The 20,872-nt window shown below is 50.5% G+C and overlaps 1 protein-coding gene across 1 annotated transcript in view; it reads right to left on the bottom strand.

The window, feature by feature from the left end:
* VASH2 (vasohibin 2) overlaps window positions 1–12,620 on the bottom strand; it is a 37,033-nt gene extending 24,413 nt beyond the window's left edge. Inside the window, exons 1-3 of the mRNA XM_060131302.1 lie at window positions 12,528–12,620; window positions 11,457–11,886; window positions 3,821–3,909 (exon numbers count right to left, since the gene is read on the bottom strand). Of these exons, the coding sequence (XP_059987285.1) occupies window positions 3,821–3,909; window positions 11,457–11,732 (365 nt within the window). The 5' untranslated portion in view covers window positions 11,733–11,886; window positions 12,528–12,620. The remainder of the gene's footprint in view (window positions 1–3,820; window positions 3,910–11,456; window positions 11,887–12,527) is intronic.
* Between the last annotated feature and the right edge of the window lie 8,252 nt (window positions 12,621–20,872).

The raw sequence follows: 20,872 nt of genomic DNA, 5'->3' as shown, positions 1-20,872 counted from the left end.
GGCTTTCCAGAAGGTGGCCTGTAGCCAGAAGATTGCCAACAGTATCTTCCTCCTCTCTGTCCTGCCCCAGAAATCTACTTTCTAACTTAGGCCCCAAAGCACCCTGGATCTATACAATAGCTATTTTCAATCTGCTCTGTATTTTGTTTAGTTAACTACATGTCTTAATTCACCTACTAGACTACAAGCCCTTTGAGAGTTGGGACCATTTATCATCTTTATCTCACCCATAAAGCCTGGCACAAGCCCAACATATTCCATTTAGCAAATATTATTAAATAAATGAAGAATAAGTGAATGGATGGGTGGATAGAAGGAAGGAAGGAAGGATGGAATTGATAGAAGAGTAGATGCATGGATTAATGGAAAGCTGGTTGGGTGGCTGGACAGACAGAAAGGTAGGTTGATGGATGGGTGAAAGGAAGGATGGAAGGTGGGTAGATGGTAGTAGGGTTTCTCAAGAGTGCAGACTCTGCAGCAGAGCCTACTGTGGAGATAGCACTTTCATTTCATGCCTGGACTGCTATTTGACATTGATGACTAGATCTGAGAAGACGACAGCACTAACCACAAACTGGGATTTAGCTGGTTGCCCACAAGGTCTCAGGGACTGGCAAGCCCGCACCAGCTCATTCTGAAGGAGACTGGAGATTCTCAGATACCGGGCTCTCTGAGACTGGATCTTGATTTTTTTCTGAGCCTGAAGAAAAGTTGTTTTATATGTTTCTTTTTCCTGCCTCAAACAAAATCCTACAGAAAAAGTGCACATTGGGAAGGTGCTAATGAAGCATGAACCTGTAGCCCAGGCAGGAAGTATGAGGTTAGATGTGTGCCCCTACAGTGGTATGGGCAGCTGCAGAAAAGTGGCAATGATCACCTCAGTGCACTACACACCCTCCCGACAAGGGTTTGGATTCCTCTCCGGGCAAAGACGTGCTTGGCTGCTAAGACACAAACATATGTAACGATCACCTGGAGGGTTTGTTAGAAGCAGATTCTGGGCTCCATCCTTAAGAGATTCTGATTTCAGGCCATGGTCTTAGCCCCTGATGTCAGAGTCGCCCCACCTGGGACTGTCGAATTGGAGGTTCTAGGGTGAGGGCCAGGGGATGACTTTAACAAGCTCACCGTTTAGAAATTACCAGCATGAGCCATAAGAATAACCAATAACAATACAGGCTTGCCCAGATTTTTTAAAATACAATATACAAAACCCTAGAGATAAGAGAGAAAAATGAAGGGCTATGTAGCCTCACTGTGAAATGATTTTTCACTTTACCAAAGATTTCATTCAAATAGTGAGATTCCTTGTATATTTAAAGTAGCATGCAATTGGCAAAAGTTCTATTTATATGCCCAATTTTCCCCCTGTTCCTATATCTAGTTTATACATCTAGTGCATGGAGTGAGACAAACCCCTAATAAAATAATAAAAAACTACCTGACCATTCTTTCTCCGTTCCTTACAGTTATGGGCCCCTGAAAGTGAGGTGGGGAGGACAGCCTCCTGTAAACGCTGCCTGAAGAGAGAGACTTCACCCTCTGCTCCCTACACAGCAGGGCTCGGGGGTGGGGACTTCTCTTTCCAGAACCCAGTGCAAGGTCAGCGCACTCCAGTTGGCCAACGCTGTGAGGCTGTCAGAAGGGAAGGCAGGATTTGTCCTTTCCTGTCCCCAGCTGAGGACATCTGTGGTCAGGGCTGGCCCCAATCGGTCCCCATACCCTAGCATCAGTCACTGTATCCAGGACAAAGCAGTAGGAAGGCCCAAGGAACTAAATAAAAGGCTGGTCAGGAGGTAGAGCAAAGAGGTTACTCCAATGGCCAGGTGACCTGGAGCCTGATCCCAGTAGCATGGTGGTGCTTTCCCTTCTCCAGCCCTCTCTGCAGTCACTGAACCAGCTCAGTGAACATCACAGTGGGTCAGCGAAGGGAAAAATGAAAACGCAGATCCTTCAGGACTGAGAATGGGCTGCAGCCTTTCCGGCAGAATGAGCCAATGATACGTAAAGCACATGCAAATTTGCCCCATCAGTGTATTCCCAGCGGCCAGGCTCGTCCTCTTTAATCTCCAGCCAGATGATCCTTGTGAAGACCATGTCCTAAATAGAAGGGGGGAGCCATGCTAATTTCTGTCACCTTCTGGAACGTTCTGTGAGGAGTCTATCACATCCAGGAAGGCTCAGCTTTTAGGGTCCAAGGTTGACTCTGGCAGGAGTTTATGTTTCTGGGCCACATGGAACTCCCCACGTGCGGTCCCAGTTCAGCGATCGGCACCGACCTCAGCCTTCCATGGGCTAGAACTGTCCGCCTGACCCCTGGAGGCTGGTGTTATCTTCTCTAATATCGCTTCAGGATTCTACGAGGAAGATGCCATGCAGGGGAGTTCACAGTCCGTGAAGTGGGAACTGAGAGGCTAATCAAGTAATCTGCCCACCCAAACGAGCTGCAGTTCTCATCTGGTAGGACCCTTCCCTTCAGGGAAAACACAGAAGTCCACAGGAAAGCTTCTTGCCTATGGCACAGAGAGGGGAGGCCTCTTCCCAGGCACGTGGGACATGTGTGCAGTGCCCCGTGAAATCCTTTCTGCTAAGCTCTATGCCTTTAGGGAGGAAGGGCAGAGGTCAGCAGACCTCCTGAACAATGTGCTGGGGGCTAGGATGGCGGCAGCTGCCTCGGCAGGGAGTCCGACGCTGGCTTAGCTGAGATGCTCACTGACTCGCTTGGGCAAACGGCCTGTCCCACTCACATACACCTCCCTCTGTTGGCCCGGCTCCCGTCTGAGTCCCATCCCTGATAAAGCACCGGCCGTGGCGAGGGGAACATCTGACCCTGCCCCTTGGTTCTTACAACGTAGCTCAAACGGGCGCTCAGAACAGATGTACTCCTGACTGCGAACACTGGGGGAGAAAAGGGGCCACAGACTCGCTGGTCTGCACCCAGCCTGGACCCACAGGACTTCTCAGCTCTTCTTCAAACTCACATGAGGGGAGAGGGCCCCCAGCCCAGGGCCCCATTCATTCATGCAGAATGGACCAAGGGCCCCAGCCGCCAAAGGCAACGCCAGGTGGGCTTCTTGTAGAGGATGAGTGGTCAGGATCAGGGCAAAAAGTGAAAGGAAAGAAAAGAAACAGAAGACTAGGAGGGGGGCTTCCCTGGCGGTCCAGTGGTTGAGAATCCGCCTTCCAGCGCAGGGGACTCGGGTTCGAGCCCTGGTCTGGGAACTGAGATCCCACATGCCACGGAGCAACTGAGCCTGCATGCCACAACTACTGAGCCCATGCGCCCTGGAGCCCGTGCACCACAACTAGAGAGGGAAAACCTGCGCGCCACAACAAAGAGCACACACTGCAACAAAAGATCCCGCACACCTCAACGAAGACCCCGTGTGCCGCAACTAAGACCCGACGCAGCCATAAATAAATAAATAAACAGATATACTAAAAAAAAAAAGGCTAGGAAGGAACAGGGAGAAAGAAAGCTGGTACAGGAAGAGAGATGGAGGGAGCCAAGGATAACCAAGGAGGAGGAGGTGGAGAAAGAGTAGGTGGAAGGAAGTGGGGCGTGTGCTGCCCACCGTCGCTCCGCTGCCCTTTGCCGTCCCGGCCCACACCCTGCTTAAACGGAGAGGGTCTGATCATTGCAGTGACGTCCTCCAGTGTCACTTCTTCTAGACTCTCACATCGAGGCATCCCTCCGTGCCCGGCCTCGCCAACCTCAGACAGCATTTGCTGACCAGGTGGGGACAGAGCCGCCACCAGGCTTGCGCTCATCACGCCTGTCCCCGGGCTGGGTCTGCTCAGACCCTGGTCGGAAGGATACTGTAGTGTCTTCATGTAGTTCTGGATTGCCTGGAGCCACTCTGGGATCGTCATCGACAGCCTGTAGTTGGGAACCTGGGGTACCGAAGGCTGCAGGGAAGTAGAGAGAGATCATTTTATCAAGGAGATGCAGAGCTACTCCTGAAGGCAGATGGCCACACTGGCCTGGGTACCTGTTCAACTGGTGCCTCCTGGACAAGGTCTCCCCAGACCGGCCAGTCCTCTCTCTGCGTTCCCTTGGCACATACTCCGCCCTGGGTCGCAGCGGCTCTCTATGACCCTTTATGTGTTGTGGTATGAACACCGCCTGCCTCCCCATGGGAGCCTCAGCCCTTCTTGAGGCCAAGGACCATGTCCTATAGTGTCTCCCGCCTCCCCAGGCCTGGTCCAGGAGGGTTCAGAGGTGCTCCATTAGTCCTCACACTTCTACTGCACGACTACACTTTTGCTGCATGGCTGGTGTCACCATTGCATGTGTCCACTCCAGGGCACCACTGAATACAAGATGAATGGCGCCCCGAAGGAATGCAACATGGTGCTACACATGCCATTTCTCTTCAACAGCACCCCGTGCAATGCCCATCACATCCATTGCCTGAGTCCAGCCCCGAGTGCACTAGGAAAGATTCCCTTCTTGCCTCGAATATTCCCAGCTAAGTGCAGCTCCTCTCACTCATGAGCCATCTTACCCTTTGACCCCACCCGGCCGCCCAGTCTGCCTGGGCATCTCCTAGTCTGCCTCTTGGTCAACATTCACCAGCTGAGAGTATGAAGTTCTAACCCCCGCTGGGAAGGGAAGGGAGCAACGGCGGGCCAGGACTGAAAAGGGGGAGGTAAGTCCCTCTTCTCGGGAATTTAGAGCTGAGACACCACCCAGCTCTGAGCAACCCTGCCGACCAGGCTAAGAGCGAGAGGAAGCAGGGGCTTCCAATCCAGTCACTCCTGGGAAGCAAGGGAGCAGTTTCTGCTTTATTTCTTCTCTGTGTTACCCAGTCCCTTAACCTCGGCCTGTCTGATGGGCGGGGGGGAGGGGCGCTGGTGACAGAGACACTCAGCCCATGTGGGTCTGTAGCTCCGGCAGGAAGGAGGACTAAGCCGCTTAGGGAGGGGCAGAAGGGGCCCGCAGGACAGATTAGTTCCTCCGTCTAAGAAAACAGGGAAAGGGAGGCCCTGGGGATTTAGTACTTAGCTGATGGAAGGTGAAGCCACTGGTGAACAGACTGAGGGACAGCACTGGGCAGCCGGGCTGGGCACCAGCGCCAGACGCTGCCCACGGACGGTCCTCACTTCTGTCCCCAGCTCTGCAAGCTCAGGCCCCACAGACAAGCTGGAGGGCGAGGGGGTCCCCCAGGCCTGAAGCAGGAGGCTCCTCATACTTCTACACCTTCTGCTGCTTTTACTTAAAATAGAAGGGAACTAGTCACACATCCTATTTCACAGCCAAGGTGCAGAGTGTGTGTGTGTGTGTGTGTGTGTGTGTGTGTGTGTTCATGACTGCATGTGTGAAAGAGAGAGAATGTGAGACTGTGTGCACACACTCACACAGCTGTTCTGCAAACATTTTGTTTACAACATATCAACTCAAATCACATTCCTGTCTTGAAGAGTCATTTTTGGGAGCAAAATGTTCCCATCTGAACATCTGCTTATGCGGCCATTCCCACAACACCCCCGCCCAGCCCAGCGTCAAAATACAAAGCGCGTCCTGGTGTTTCCGACCTAGCAAACATGAGGACGCTCGTCCCTGCTTTGGGCAGTAACGTCCACCGAGTTACCCACACCTGGAATTCTGCATAAGAATGCGCCAGAGCTTTCACAGAGAAGTAAGGAAGCAGGGGAGACTGAGGACAACCGTTGCTTTCGCACCTCCAGTGTTCCCAGCTCTAGGCCAGGTACAAGAGGGAGGTGGCGAACGACAGTTTATGAAGGCAGGAGCACACCTCTACCCTGGCATGCATGGGACGACACCCCGGAGAATCGCCAGCCACCTGAAGGATCCCCAGAGGGAGGTCCCTTGGCCAAAGCCCTGAGGAAGCCGGAGTGACCTGGCTCTGAGTCAGCTTTGGGGGCCGACCACCAAGTTATTGCAACTCCCCCAAGCCCAGCGGAACCCACAAGAGCCAAATGATGGGGGGAGTCAGGCGGCAGCCGGTCCTCAGAATAGCAGCCCAGTGGCGCCCGAGGGCTTTTCAAAACAGCTGCCTGGTTACCTCAGCCCCGGGCTAAGAGTGAGTGCAGGAGCTGCAGTCACATTCCCCAAACCCCAGCTGGGGAGCCGGGCTGTGGTGGGAGAAAAGCCGAGACTGCTGAGGGGATGATGTCATCTGGCTACAGCCCACCCTGCCGTCTGGGACAGCTGGCGGGGGCTCAGGCTGGGGCTCGGGCTGGGGCAGCTCCCAACCAGCACCTCGGGCTGCCAAGGCCCCACAGGATGATGGACTATAAACCAGGCAGGCTCCTTGGGGTATAATTATGAGTCCTTGCTTTGTCACCTACTGCTGTGGACCCTGGGCAAGCTGCATGGCCTCTCTAAGCCTCCAGTTCCTTCCTGATAAAATAGGAGAGGAGATCACCTACTTCAAACCTTCTGAGCTGGTTGTGAGGATTCTATGACCTAATGTATAAAGCGGACAACTTGGGGCTTGGCACTCGGTGTTTTTTAAGTGTTAGCTGTGTTATCATGATTCATCAACAGTGTGTTTTCAGAGGTCTAGATGGGGGAGCCTGAATGGCCTCCACTTTTCAGTAACTGGAAAACAGAATCAGCGGGGCCTGAGCCCCCAGACACTCAACTGAGGAGCATCACCAAGATGCCTTCTCAGTCTGATGGAAGAGGATGAAAACATCCACTTCCCCTGTGGACACGTGGTGACCATGAGTTAATATCCTTAATTCATGAAGAGTTCATACAAAGTGATAAGAAAGCTCTCTAGGCCTCAATGAAAAGAAAATGGCCCCAGAAAGTGGAAGCAACCCAAGTGTCCATCAACAGATAAATGGATAAACAAAATGTAGCATATAGGCAATGGGATATTATTCAGCCTTAAAAAGGAGGGACATTCTGACAGGTGCTATACGTGCCCGAACTTTGAAGACCTTATGCTAAGTGAAATAATCCAGTCACAAAAGGACAAATATTGGATGATTTCTCTTATGTGAGATTCCTATAGTAGTCAAGTTCACAGAGACAGAAAGTAGAAGGGTGGTTGCCAGGGGATGAGAGGAGGGAGAGATGGGAACTCAGTGTTTAATGGGTACAAAGTTTTAGTCAGGGAAGAAGAAAAATTTCTGGAGATGGAAGGTGGTGATGGTTGCACAACAATGTGAATATATTTAATTCACAGAACTGTACACTTCAAATGGTTAAAATGGTAAATTATACGTTACCACAATTTTTTAAATGGCCTTGAAAAGACAATTCACAAAAGAAGAAATGCAAATAAATATTTTTTTTAAATGTTCCAGCACACTAACAATTTAAGAACTGCAAATTAAAGCCACTGCAAAATGTCATTGTTGTCCTCTCCAATTAGCAGAGATATTCTGAAATGTGGATACTCAGTGCTGGTGACGATGCTCTCATACGGCATGATGGGAAAATTAATTGGTACAACTTTTTATGAGAAGACCAGGGCACACTCCTTTTTTTTCTCCTCCTCCCTGACTGGGGTCCTGAGAGTCTCTCCTGTTATTTTCCCGCCCCGTTTCAGCCGAGACTCCAACCTAGAATTCCCCTGGCCCTGGCCCTCTAGATTCCCTCCTGCCACTTGCATCCAGCCATCTCAAACCACAGCCCAGCTGATGATGGCAGAATCTAGGGGGCACACATCAAAACCACCCTCTCCACACAGGCACTGTGCCTACAGTTAGGGGGTGGGGTCCCTGAGGGTAGGGAATAGGGGGGGAAGGAGGGGAGTGGACAGGAATACGGTTGTTCAAGAAGAAAAATGAAACAAACCACAGGCAAGCTTTTGTGGACAGGCTCTCTTTCACTCCATTCTTGCCAAATGCAATGCCCTGTCAGAAGAATGCAAGAAGGGATGTGGAAGGACACGAGTGTGTATCATCACCATGCATCACCATGTGGAAAGAAGGGAGAAGCCAGGAAAGGAGCCAGGGAGGCATCGAGAGCCCCAGCCACCAGGAGTCTTTAACAAGAAAGTACAAGGAGAAAGCGAAGCCTTTTGCCGTCCCTGCTCTGAATATGCATTATATATACTGTGCAGGTGCCAGGCAGAAGAATTTTCTCTGGCAACCTTGGGCGGGGGGCGAGCATGGAACATCACTCTTGGGCCAAGGATGGGCCCCAGGCCCCTGCATCAGGAGCAGCCAGGAATCTGTTGATGGTGACCTGGTCCAGCGGTCACAACCTTGGGCTGAGCAGGAAGGTCGGACATATGGATGGTTTTGAACGCAGGACAGGAGAGAAAGTGCACTGCCTGTGTGAGCCAGCAGGGGGCAGGAGTGGAGCCCTGACCGCAGCAAAGTCTGGCCCCAAAGCCCTCACTCTTCTTCACTCACGCAAAGCTGAGTCCTCTAAATGTGAATTATTTCCCAATTTGGGATCAGCGTGAGAATGAGCCACAAAAACGTGGCGTCTGCGAGAAACGGCCTGGCGTTTCCTGCTCAATCCATCTGGCTGTCTGCCCCAGGAGAGTCGGGCTCCAGCCAGTAGAGAAGCAGGAGGTGCTGTCTCCTAGTCGGCCCAGCTGTTTTTTCTGGGCCAGCCATCCTCTCTGCCCCTCCCTTCCCAACCTCTACTATCCTCCAACTGACCCGTGCTGCTTTCTTGCACTATCCCTGAAAAACCCTGGCTTTCACCTAGTCAATTGTTAACTTCAGACTCAGTAACCACCAGGGGAGAAGGCTGCAGTCACAAATTTAGGATTGCAGAGCAGGTGACACCTGTCCCGCTTTCCCCAGTGGGGGCACCTGGATCTTTGGGCAGAAATTACCACGGCTGCTAACAAAATGTCCTGTGGTCAAAGAAAGTGTCATTCAGTCCTCCTCTTAGGCCTTTGACACCTTCCCCTGGCCACGTCTTTTGCTTCTCAGTCCACAATTCAATTGCCAAAAAAGGTTCACCTCCCTGAAACACTCCAACCCTTCCACCACCACTCCACCACCCCCCTTCTGTACAAATTCCTCAGCAAGACACTGATCTGATTAAAGGAGAAAAGGACTTGGCCCCAGAGGAAAAAGTCTGCTGAGCTGAGTGCAGGAATAGCCCTCAAATCAGAGAGGAGTGGCTCCTGGAAACAGGAACTTCCAAAGCTCTCCCCATCCCCGGGCCTGCATAGGGGTCATGGTTTGGGGAATGCCAGGACCAGGGAGAAAGGGGATGCTGTGATGGGCGCTGAGGATGGAGAACCAAGCATTATGATGCAGTGTAAGACAGAAATGTGAAGCTCTTTATTTAGGTTCAAAAAGCCAATGCCCATGTTCAGCCCGGGGATGCCCTGGCTTGGCAGTTTTCATGTGACCTTCCAGTTACTATGAAAGTACAATATGATATGGCCGCTATATTAAAAAAAAAAGAAAGAAAGAAAGAAAGAAAGCTCATTTTTTAAGAACCCAGAATTCAGCCACAATAACGGACGTATCAAGTATGAGTCTCAGGAAGCAGCTCAGGCAACATTTAGAACATTGTGCTTCTTACTGTGCTCATGTTTTCGGGGACTGACTGATGACAAACTAGCAACTGTCCTAGAAAGAGGAGGAGGAAAGTGAGCTGATCTGGGAACTATGACACATAAGAAAAGGTGAAAGGAACTACCTGTGGACAAAGACGATTAAAGGAAGATGCAGAATAATCCAGTGCACGTGTCACACAGATGACTAGAACCTGAAGACTAATGGGTCACAACACCACGGGATTTGAGAGTTGGAAAGAACTTCACATGAAATCTGATCTACTCACATTTTATAGGTCAGAAAACTAAGGCCGGAGATTTTAAGTGAGTGACCTAGGCCACAAAGCTAGAGGTAGCACAACCAGAATTCAGTCCCTTGCTTTTTCACTCCAGGTCCTTTCCTGACTCCAAGAGAACCATCTCGTAACATTCGAGGGAGCTGTGAGTAGCACAGGAAGTCGACGTGTGCCGCCCTTTGGTTCTTGAGCACAAGAATCAGTGGTGGCATGTGACCGAGGAGGAGCTCTGTTCAGTTTCAGAGAAGAGTTTCCCAGTGACCCAATCTGGCCAGGCCTGGGAGCTGCCCTGTGAGGCGACAAGCCCCCCATTCCCAGGAGGCCTTCAGAAAGAGGAAGGGATTCTGCTGAGAGGTACAGGATTGGTCCCTACCAACCCTGACATTGTCTGATTCCCACAGAGAGGGAGTCCCCACCCACAATGTTGGGAGAAAGATGAAGCCACAATTAGAAGTCACAATCAGGTGCTAAGCGTGCTAAATGAGAAAGGCTCACTTAAGTGAGGACAGACTCCGAAGTCAGAGCTGCACTCCAGTATCAGAGTTGTTCTCAGGCTCTGAGTCCTCAAGGAGGACTCAGCAAGGGTCATCATAGCTGACATAAAAGCAGGCAAGATTCTCGCTGGGCATAACGAAGATCTCATTGACCAGCAGGGTAATAAAACACCGTACCCAACTACAGCAGGAAGCTTACAGGCTCTGTCACTTTTCCCAAGGGCACACACAGCTTTCTGGCCTGCAGGCTCAGATGCTCAGGTCACCAGATGCTCCAGGTTGGGGGCTCGACCAGATGGCCTTCCAGGTCTCAGGTCTGGCATTCTTAGACCTGTCCAGGAATCTTCTTGGCCATACCAGTGTCCCCAGGATGGATGGGAAACCATCCGCCATGCTACAACCCCCAGGCTCTGCGGCGTTTCTCCTCCAGTTTGCATTTTCGTGCTTCGTACAGCGACCGCTGCACATCTTCCTCCATCTTACTAACATTATCTTTGGCCACCAAACCCAACTGGCTCACTGGCTTCTCTCCCAGGTAGAAAGAGTTTCACTCCTGAGCCTCTTTCTCTATCCAGTGAGATTCATTCATCATGTGTACTGGAAAGTCCCTTTTAAGCCACAGTTAAAACTCTTTTTTGTCAGAGCTCAGATAAGCTGGGAAAAGAGAGAGCTCACTGTTTTGCAAGTTTCAGAGGTGAAAGTCACTGTCATAAAAAAAAAATTGGCAAAAAGTCTAGGAATGATTCACGCTGAGAAGTCTGACTGGTTGGCTGTAAATTCATTCATAGCCTAATAAATCATTCGCGAAGGGGGGACAGAGGAGGACCAGGAGACTCCAAAGAGGATAAGCTGGTAGGATCCCTAGGGGGCCCTATGCGTTCTTGGCACCACTGGTGCTACTTGGTGGCTACAGTCTTCGTTGAAGCAGGATGTACACGGAGTTAAGTAAATGATAGAGTTTGGCTCCAGATTCAAAGAAACCTTGGCACAAGCCGACCACACAGTCCCAGGACAGCAAGCCCCCTTTCTCTCCCTTCCCCATTTCTAAGACGTCCAAGACAAACATCTCAATTAAGCAAAGGGGGTGGAGGCCGTTGCGAAAAATGAGGAGGGGAAGGGAGTCTGCAGCAGGACCAGGAAAATGGAAATTGCTACGTACAGGCAAAATGGTCCCATCACTGCCCACACCACCCCCTTCCTTCGGAGCCACTAACCTTTGCTAAGAAGGTGGCGTTCCTGATGGCGCCCACCATTTCTCCCCCCTTGGGGTGCACTTTGGCCACGTGCATCCACATGCGCTCCCAGGTGTGGCTGTCGATGGGGAAGCCGCTCTTGTTAACGTGAAACAGCACCCCGCCGTCTTTGTCCTCCTCCTCAGAGCCCCCGCTAGTAGCGAGGCTCACGGGCCGCGCGTGGCTGCTCCGGGACCGGGTGCCTTTGGCGCCTTTGGGGTGCGGGCAGCGGTGAGTGTCGGCCGCCGAGCCGGTCATGGTGGGGCAGGGGCGGGGAGGGCGGCGAGGGGCGTGTGCGCGCGGGCGCGGCACGGGGATCAGCGCCCCGCGGGGCCGGCCTTCTCCATGCTTCTGGCTGCTGCAGGACGCGCGAAGGGGCAGCGGCGGCTGGAACTCCGCTTACGGGCCGTGCCTGAAATCAGTGAGACCCAGCACATACCACGGGTAAGTAGACACCCGGAGGAACCAAGGAGGGGGCCGTGGCCAAGACGGGGGTGTGGGGGCTTCGACGTGTCCCCACTTCCCTGTCCGCTCCCCCCGCGAGCGGACAGGACGCCCCCCCACCCACCAGGGAATTGCACACGAGCTTCCAGCCCTGCCATTACCTAGAAAGGCGACTTGAATTTTGCCACAAAGCTTCACACCTACCTAAACCGCAGAAGGGAAAGACAAGGAGCGTGGAGGCTGCGGAGTGGACGGGGTAGGGAGAAGAAAGACAGCTCGTGCAGTGGGATGGAACAGGAGGTCCCCGCAAGGCTCCACACGTCCCTTGGTCGCCAGATGTGGCCGAGCGCCGAGCCGAGCCAGAACGTGCCGGCACGTGAGCGCCCGGGGCTGCCGCGAGAACCCAGCGACAGCCTCGGCTTGCAAAAGCGGCCGCGTTTCTTCCAAAAAGCCCTCCCGAAGCTGGGCGGACGAGGGGCGGCCCCGGCCCCCAGGCTCCAGTGGCAGTGGTTCCACCCGCCCCCTTCCCTGAGTTCCAGCGCCAGGCACCCCGGGGAAATGGCTGCAGGCGGGGCGCGGGAAGGGCGCACCGCAGCTCCCGGACCCTACCTCTGGACGGTCGGCCTCATGGCTGCACGGCTTCTCCGGGCGGCGGGGGTGGCGGGAGCTGCTGGGGCCGCTGCGGCCGTCGCCTCATTCCATGTTCCATCCTCTAATGTTATTCTGTGACATATAAGCGAGTCACCCGGGCAGCCGCCGATGTTCCGACTGCGTCCATTGGCCACCGCAACAAAGAGGGGCGGGTCCCGGGCGCGGGACTCTACAACCCGGAGCTCCGCGACGCTCTGATTGGCTCCCGGAGTTCCCGGGCGGGAGGGGTGAAGAGTAGGGGGAGCTGGGCCGCAGCGCGAAATCCGATCGCTGTCTTGTCCTGCGAGCCCCGCGGGGCTGGAGCGTTTGTCCCTGGGACTTAAGACAGAGTTTCCCCAGGGGTCGCGGCACTGCGGGGGAAGCAACTATGGGAAGCAGAGGAGAATTAAAGCCACCCAAGAAGTAACCCTGAGGTAGAGGAGGGCTTGTCATAGGACAGCATTCCCTGAAGAAAGCTGGGCACACAGTCACCTGCCGCTACCAGGCAGTGATGGATGGTTCGGGCAGGCATGTAAACGTGACGGCACAATATAAAATCTTTTTTTTTTAATCCTACATTACAAATTCCCCAAAACTAAGAAGGGACACAGCCATATATCCTCTGACATTAGTCATGATTAATAAAGTGCCTTTAAACCAAGCTGATATGCGACACTAAAGCCGGGGAGGTCAGTCAGGTCCCCACTGTTCTGTCACAGCTACTGAGTTATGAGAGGGTGGAGAGATGCTTCAGAGCCACTGTGAAGTGGAGACCCTCCCACACTCTCCAGGGAAACACCTTTTCCTTAAAGGCATCTTCTTCTTTTTTTTTTTTTCTTAAAAGAAGAGCAAGGTGAGGAGGAGCACCAGACTACTGACCTGAGATCTGGCCCTAAGTCCAGGTTTATCACTTGGCAAAGCTGTGTGATCCAGGACAAGCCATTTGCCTGTTCTGGGCCGTAGCCGCTTTATGAAAAGAGGAGAGCAGACCCTTCACTCTCCAAGGCCTGTTCTGGCTCTAAGATTCTGTGATCTTCTGACTTCCTCTTTTATGGACACTTGGGAACCTGGCCGTAATATGCTTTCTCTTTAAACTCCAGGCCAGCCTGCCAGGTTTGAGGGGAGTGAAGCAGCTGTGACAGCAATGCTAAGTTAACCTCGAATTAAGAATACAGTCATCAGGGCTTCCCTGGTGGCGCAGTGGTTGAGAGTCCGCCTGCCGATGCAGGGGACACAGGTTCGTGCCGCGGTCCGGGAAGATCCCACATGCCGCGGAGCGTCTGGGCCCGTGAGGCATGGCCGCTGAGCCTGCGCGTCCGGAGCCTGTGCTCCGCAACGGGAGAGGCCGCAACAGTGAGAGGCCCGCGGATCGCAAAAAAAAAAAAAAGAATGCGGTCATCAAAGACCGCTGATGACAGATCTCTATCTGGATGCTTAACCCTGGAACTTCTCTTTCAGAGGAGGGTGTGGTGAGAGGCGAGTGCTGGAGGGTAGCTGAGAGCCAGGTGTTGGGTGAGGAGACCTGGATTCTGGACCAGTCCTGCACAGCTACAGACAGAGCCCATGCCCAGGACTTTATAGATTCCATAAGGAGACTAACTTAGGTCTGGATAGACAGAGGAAATGGACCTAAGAATAATATTCAGGAAATTATCTGAATAATTCAAGTGGAACAAGCACACTTGAAGAAAACATTAGGGAATTGAAAGAGAATTATCCTCTCAATATATAATTGCCTCGGTTTTCATTTCCTGATTAGGAGAAAACATGCCTCAGAGGGTGAGCTGTTTTCTCATCTCGAACATTCTTCCTCCCTTCTTTTTTCACTCATCTCTCAAATCTGTCCCCTTCTCCTTGCTTCCCCAGGGGTTTCAAGTCCCAGGTGACTAGGATTTCAGGATGCAGATCTCTATACAGAGGATGAGTATATGGTTTAACCACCCCTCAGGAGAAAACTGAGTTCTCAAAGCTCAAGTGATCAGACCAGTTGGTGAACATCGAAGAATGTCTGGCATGTTTCACTGTCCTTGGCATCGATTCCCAGTGTCGCGACTCAGGCCAAATCCAAACAACTACAATGTCCCTGTCAAACCAGGGCCTGGTTCCTGCTTTACCTGAATCAAAATCCTAGGGACCAGAGAGGATTATCGGTTCATCTTCCCACCCCAGGCACCTCAGGACTCCTTGACAGTTGAGGGAAACGCTTTTGTTTTTCATCTCCAGTATCCCAACTATCTGTTCTCTTTTCCCTAGGAGATGGGGTGCAGTGGGGAGGCTAGTGAAATGGTCTAGGAAAAGAGTTGTGAGATTTGGCTAATTTTCCAAAGAGGTGGTAAGAAACCTTGTGAAGTGAGCTGCAGTGTCCCATTGAAAGGACTGGAAAGGAGAAGGGCCCTTTTGTTCAGAATTCTTTTGCATTTGAGAATTGTGCTAATTGTGTGGACCAGCCAACTCTGTTCTTCATTTCTTTGTGTATTTTGTGTTACATGACACTCAAGTGAACACAGGCCAGACAGATTATGGGTTTTGGGGTTTGGTTGTTGTTTTCTGCTTGTTTTTAATTTTTTTAATTGAACTATAGTTGATTTACAATGTTGTATTCGTTTCAGGTGTACAGCAAAGTGATTCAGTTATATATATATACATATACATTATTTATATATACAAATATATATATGTTCTTTTTCAGATTCTTTTCCCTTATAGATCGTGACAAAATATTGAGTCTAGGTCCTTGTTGGCTACCTATTTTATATATAGTGGTGTGTATATGCTAATCCCAAACTCCTAATTTATCCCCCCACCCTTTCCCTTTGGTAACCATAGCTCAGATGGTTCGTGAGAATGACATAGCACACAGTGGGGCAGGGCCTACTTGCAACTTGAACAGGGACACATGATGACTAGCTGCCCAACCTCTGAGAGCGTGGTCATGTCCATTCCCTGGCATAACAACTGCTATAGCAGAGACATGTAGTGGGAAGGTTTGGAACAAGAAAAAGTGGGTTCAGAGGGTATCTTATGATTCAAGTGCCAGTCGCTGGGATCTCAAAGATAAATAACACAAAATCCTAACCCGATGATCCTATTTCTAGCTCTACCACCTGTTGACGTTAATAGCCTATTGATGGATGTATCAGACGCACCTTATGAGCCTAATCGCACCGGCTAGACCTTGCCTTCCTCCTGCCTCCGCAGCTCCCTGCACAGCCGACCACATCTGTGTAGTTCAGCCACCTAGGACTGACAGTCACTGGCCCAGTCAGGTCCCTCTAGGCGGCTGCTGCACAGCCAGGCTGGCTGACCACATGTCCGGAGCCTGTGGCTCTTCCACCACTTCTGGATCGGAAAAAACGCCACACTGCAGGGTGTGGCTTCTAAGCAGCCATCAGAGGGGAATCAGAGGGAATTAATTCCCTCTGGGGAACATTCTGACCAGTGAGAAACAAGAGATGAGAGGGAGCTGGGCAAATAAACTCTCTTTCCTTCCTGCCCCCTGTGGACTGTTCCGAGTCATGATTTTCTAACACAGCCTGTCTGGAGATGTCCTGCATGGCTGAGCAGACATACCTCCTGAGTAACCTGCCAGGGCTCTTTGCGGTGGGTGGTGAAGCAGTTACCTGCGTGATAACACACCGTCTTCTCATCCTAGCCCACCTCATTCCCCTTTTCGCTCACTCTTACTGCCTTCTCTGTCAGATTTAGTCTTTGCTTCAGATACGTTTTGTAGAGAAACAGAGCTAAGACAGTTGGTTCCACAAGAGGTTCAAAAAGCAAGTCCTCAGGATGGATTTTGGGGTTGTATCTCCTAGGTGTCTGAAATCAATAGAGTCCTTTGCTGGTGATAAGAGAGATGGCAATAGCTTTGATATGCGATCGCACCCAAGCTTTCACTTGGTTAATTGGGGTGAACTGGGTGGAGAGCGAGACATTGGGAGAGCAAGTGGCTGTGGTAGTCAGTTTGGAAACAGTGCTAATGACAGGTACCAGAGACCTTGGAAACAGAAAAAGACAGGCTCAGAGCAGTTAACTACCAACTCATGGAATGCTCTGAAAACCAGAGAGCTGCTATGGCTTTAAGGGAAAGTCTTATTTCCTGAAACTGTGGGAGAGACTTATAAAATCAAGCCCAAGATCTGATCACAGGGTAGCAGAACTGCAAAAAAAAAGGACTAAACGCATGGCCTTGATAGGCAACCATGTCAAAGCAGAGCCCTGATAGGAAAAGACTGGAACCCTGAGACCTGGGATGGGCCTATCTCGGTGGATGAGCACCTTGACCCTTCAGATCCCCTGAATGTTCCTGCCCAAACCAGGTCCCCTTCTCCATGGCTGCTGCTTCTTCTCGAGACCCAGCCCCACCACTACTGCCTCTGCCAAAACCCAGAGTCAAGTTGCAGCACAGCCCACACTGGCAGGAAAAAGTCCTCTTCCAGGGAGAAAAAGCATACCTGCCAAAGATCTTGCGGGACTTGGCTAACATGTACTGGCAGGAACTGTAGAAATATGTGTGGGAGTGGATCTGGAAGATGTTATATTTGGGGGTTCAACAGGAAGCTCAACTGGGAGGATCCACTGACTTGGAGATACTCACACAGAACTCGAGATTTAATGTTTCCGCAAGGATGCTCGGAGTTTGTCCCGATAGTTTGCTGGGATGGCTCTTTGGGGCCTGGTCTCATTGATGGCCTATAGTAAGCAAAGTGGAGAGCCAGACTTCCTTGTGTAGTGTCGAGGAACGGGTCAGAAGACTCAGGAAGGAAGGAATATTAGAAGCATTTATTATACGTGGCTCAAGAACCCACCACCTGACTAGTTCCCTGGGCCAGCCCAGAGGACGCTCCCTTCGCTAAAGCAATAAAGAGCGTACTAGCAAGGAGGTTTTTTGAGCACCTGGTAGTGGCTATCCTTGTAGTCCAGGGTCGATGGGAGGGAGAAAGCTGGAACTGAGCTCCATACTTTCCATGGAGATGATAAAAATCACAGAATTGCAAAGCACTTAATCATAAAGGACAAGGTGGAATACTTACCACAATGGACAGCAAGGAGGAGGGAAGATCAGGGTGACTATATCTGCAGGGACTCCTGGTGTTTGGATAATAAGTCATGGTGTTCCTAGGGGGAGGGTATCCATAGAATTTGTTGTCTAAATTGAGCCACTTTTAAGAGTTAAAAGGGTCCTAGTAATAATTACATGGGGAGCATAGGTATACACCAGAACCATCCCAGTCAGACTGATACCCATGGCCACCCTGCCAGAGGTGAGATAGATGAGCAGCCAATTCGAGTGTTGCACGATTTGTATCATCAGACAGAACAGAGATCTGTGAGCAGAAGGCCAACTTTAGGCACCATAGTGAAAAATCACAGACCCTTCCTCCTTTCCAAACCTAAACGAGATCTGGCCCAAAGCGACTGCTGTTGCTGAGGAGCCCAACTGGCCAACAGAAAAGACTGTTGCTGAGCCCTCAATATAGCAGCATTCCTCAACGAAGCCATATAGCCACCTGGTGGCAGGTAAATTTACATTGGACCTTACACCTTGGAAGCTGGCTTGAAGGGGCTCCCATTAGTCAAATCTGGGACAATCTGAGCACAAAAAAATTAACTACAATAATGAAATACAAAGCACTGGAAAAATAGGAATCCATGAGTCTATATTGATTATAAATAGATAAGTAAGTGGGGGAGAAAGGGAAGACTTGCTTAGAGAAGAATATAAATATGAAAGGAGTACTACAGTTAGAAAATCATCATTCTGGGGCTTCCCTGGTGGCGCAGTGGTTGAGAGTCCGCCTGCCGATGCAGGGGACACGGGTTCGTGCCCCGGTCCGGGAGGATCCCACATGCCGCGGAGCGGCTGGGCCCGTGAGCCATGGCCGCTGAGCCTGCGCATCTGGAGCCTGTGCTCCACAACGGGAGAGGCCACAACAGTGAGAGGCCCGCGTATTGCAAAAAAAAAAAAAAAAAAAATTATGTTTAAAACTGTCAGTGTAATAAAAGACAATCTGTGGAAATGTTCCAGATTAAGGAAGACTAAAAAACCATGATGATTGGGACTTCCCTGGTGGTCCAGTGGTTAAGTCTCCATGCTTCCACTGCAAGGGGCACGGGTTCGATCCCTGGTCGGGGAATTAACATCCCACATGCTGCACGGCCAAAAGAAAGAAAAAAGAATGATGACTAAATGTGATATCTGATTATAAACTAGATCTTGACCTATAGGGGAAAAAATGGTGTAAGTGATATTATTGGGTCAATTGACAAAATTGGAATCTAGGTGTTCAATTAGGTAAAAGTATTGTGTCTATGTTAACTTTACAGAAGTTAATAACTGTACTACTGTGATGTGAGAGAATATCCTGATTCCTTTTCTTAGAAAATATACATTGAGGTATACAGGGCAAAGGGCCATTATATGTGTAACTTACTCTCAAGTTGTTCAGAAAAACACCCCACTGTGTGTGTGTGTGTGTGTGTACAGAGAAGAGAAAATGATAAAAGAAATAAGGTAAAATGTTAACGGTTGATAAATCTGGGTAAAGAGTATGTGGATATTTTTTGCACTATTTTTATTCTTACCACTGTTCTGTGACTTTGAAAGTATTTCAAAGTAAAAGGTTAAAACAGGGGGGCAGACTGAATAATCCCTGAAAACATAATAACTGTCTATTTTACTAGCCCTGTGAGGCAGGTATTATTATTTTCATTTTACAAAGGAAGTAACTGAGGTTTAATAGGTTAGGTAACTTGCATTAGGTGATACAATTAGTGAGTGTCAGAACTAGAAATTAAGGACTTCCCTGGTGGTCCAGTGGTAAAGAATCCGACTTCCAATGCAGGGAACGCAGGTTCGATCCCTGGTCGGGGAACGAAGATCCCACATGCTGCTGGGCAACTGAGCCCCCACGCACCACAACTAGAGAGCCTGGGTGCCGCAAACTACAGAGCCCACATGCTCTGGAGCCCGCGCCCTGGAGCCCACGTGCCACAACTAGAGAGAAAACCCGCACGCCACAACTAGAGAGAAGCCCACATGCCACGACAAAAGGTCCCGCATGCACAACTAAGACCCGATGCAGCCAAAATAAATAAATAAATAAATAAATAAATAAATAAATAAATAAATAAAAGAACTAGATTCTCTTAATCCAACTCTTTTTTTTTTTTAATAGTAAGAAGAGCATGGATGTAAATGCTCATCACAGATAAGTCCCAGGCGTCTTTATGATCAAAAAGTTTTACTGTCCTGATGCTTCAAACTTTTGCCTCCTAGGGAAGTCCCTTGAATTTCAGGTTCATTAATTTTTCTAACCTATCCCCTGGAGAGGGGAGGCCAGAGAAGGGGGAGCACAGAGGAGAATTAGAAACAAAATTACTAAGACCAGGGGAGCCGCCAGGGAAAGAACCACACTGGAATGACCCACTGGCAGCAACGGGCCCTGGACAATGGTCCTCCCTGCCAGGTTTAGAGTGCTAAGGTGCTTTGAGGACATTTGGCTAGAGGGAGCAGAAATTTAAGACTTTCTTGGATTACAGCTACTTTTTGTCCAGAGAGGAAGAGGATCATCTGCTGTAAATTTACAGTGGCAGCCGTCAGAGGAGAAACCTGGTGTCTCTTCCGGACACTGCAGTCAGAGGCTCTGTGCTCGCCCCTTCACAAAAAGACCATAGACTGCAGGACATAAACAGCGAACATTAATTTCTCACAGTTCCAGAGGCTGGGAAGTCCAAGATCAAGGTGCTGGCAGATTCGAGGCTCTGGTGAGGACCCACTTCCTGGTTCATACACAGCCGGCTTCTCACTGTGTCCTCACTTGGTGGAAGGGACAAGGGAGCTCTCCAGGGCCTCTTTTACAAGGACACTAATCCCATTCATGAAGACTCCATCCTCAATGCCCAGAGGTCCCATCTCCTAATACCACTGCATTGGGGATTAGGATTTAACATATGAATTTTGGAGGGACACAAAAATTCAGTCTCTAATAGCAACCATCTCGCAAAAACTTGTATTTGGCCTTTGTGGGCTTCCTGAGATTCACGCAGAGAGGAGCCGTTGCTCAGATGCCTTGGGACAGCTGGGGTTACGTGAGGAAGCTCCCCTTTTGGCTCTCTGGCACTTTAGGAAGACTAAAATGAAGCAAGTTAACAAGATAGCATCTGTTTCCCAAAGGAAAATGGGAACACAGTGACCCAGGCCTGCCCCGTCTGATGAATGAGACCTAAGGCAGTTGCTATGGAGACATATGATTGGGGTCCATATAGGAGCTACAGTTGAGAGTTTCTGAAGGTCCAGGAACCCATGTGATATGAAGGGCACGCCA

This window comes from Lagenorhynchus albirostris, chromosome 2, assembly GCF_949774975.1.
Source record: "Lagenorhynchus albirostris chromosome 2, mLagAlb1.1, whole genome shotgun sequence".
Classification (NCBI taxonomy): domain Eukaryota; kingdom Metazoa; phylum Chordata; class Mammalia; order Artiodactyla; family Delphinidae; genus Lagenorhynchus; species Lagenorhynchus albirostris.
Note: the sequence above shows the minus strand (reverse complement) of the source record. Positions and strands in the feature narration are given on the sequence as shown.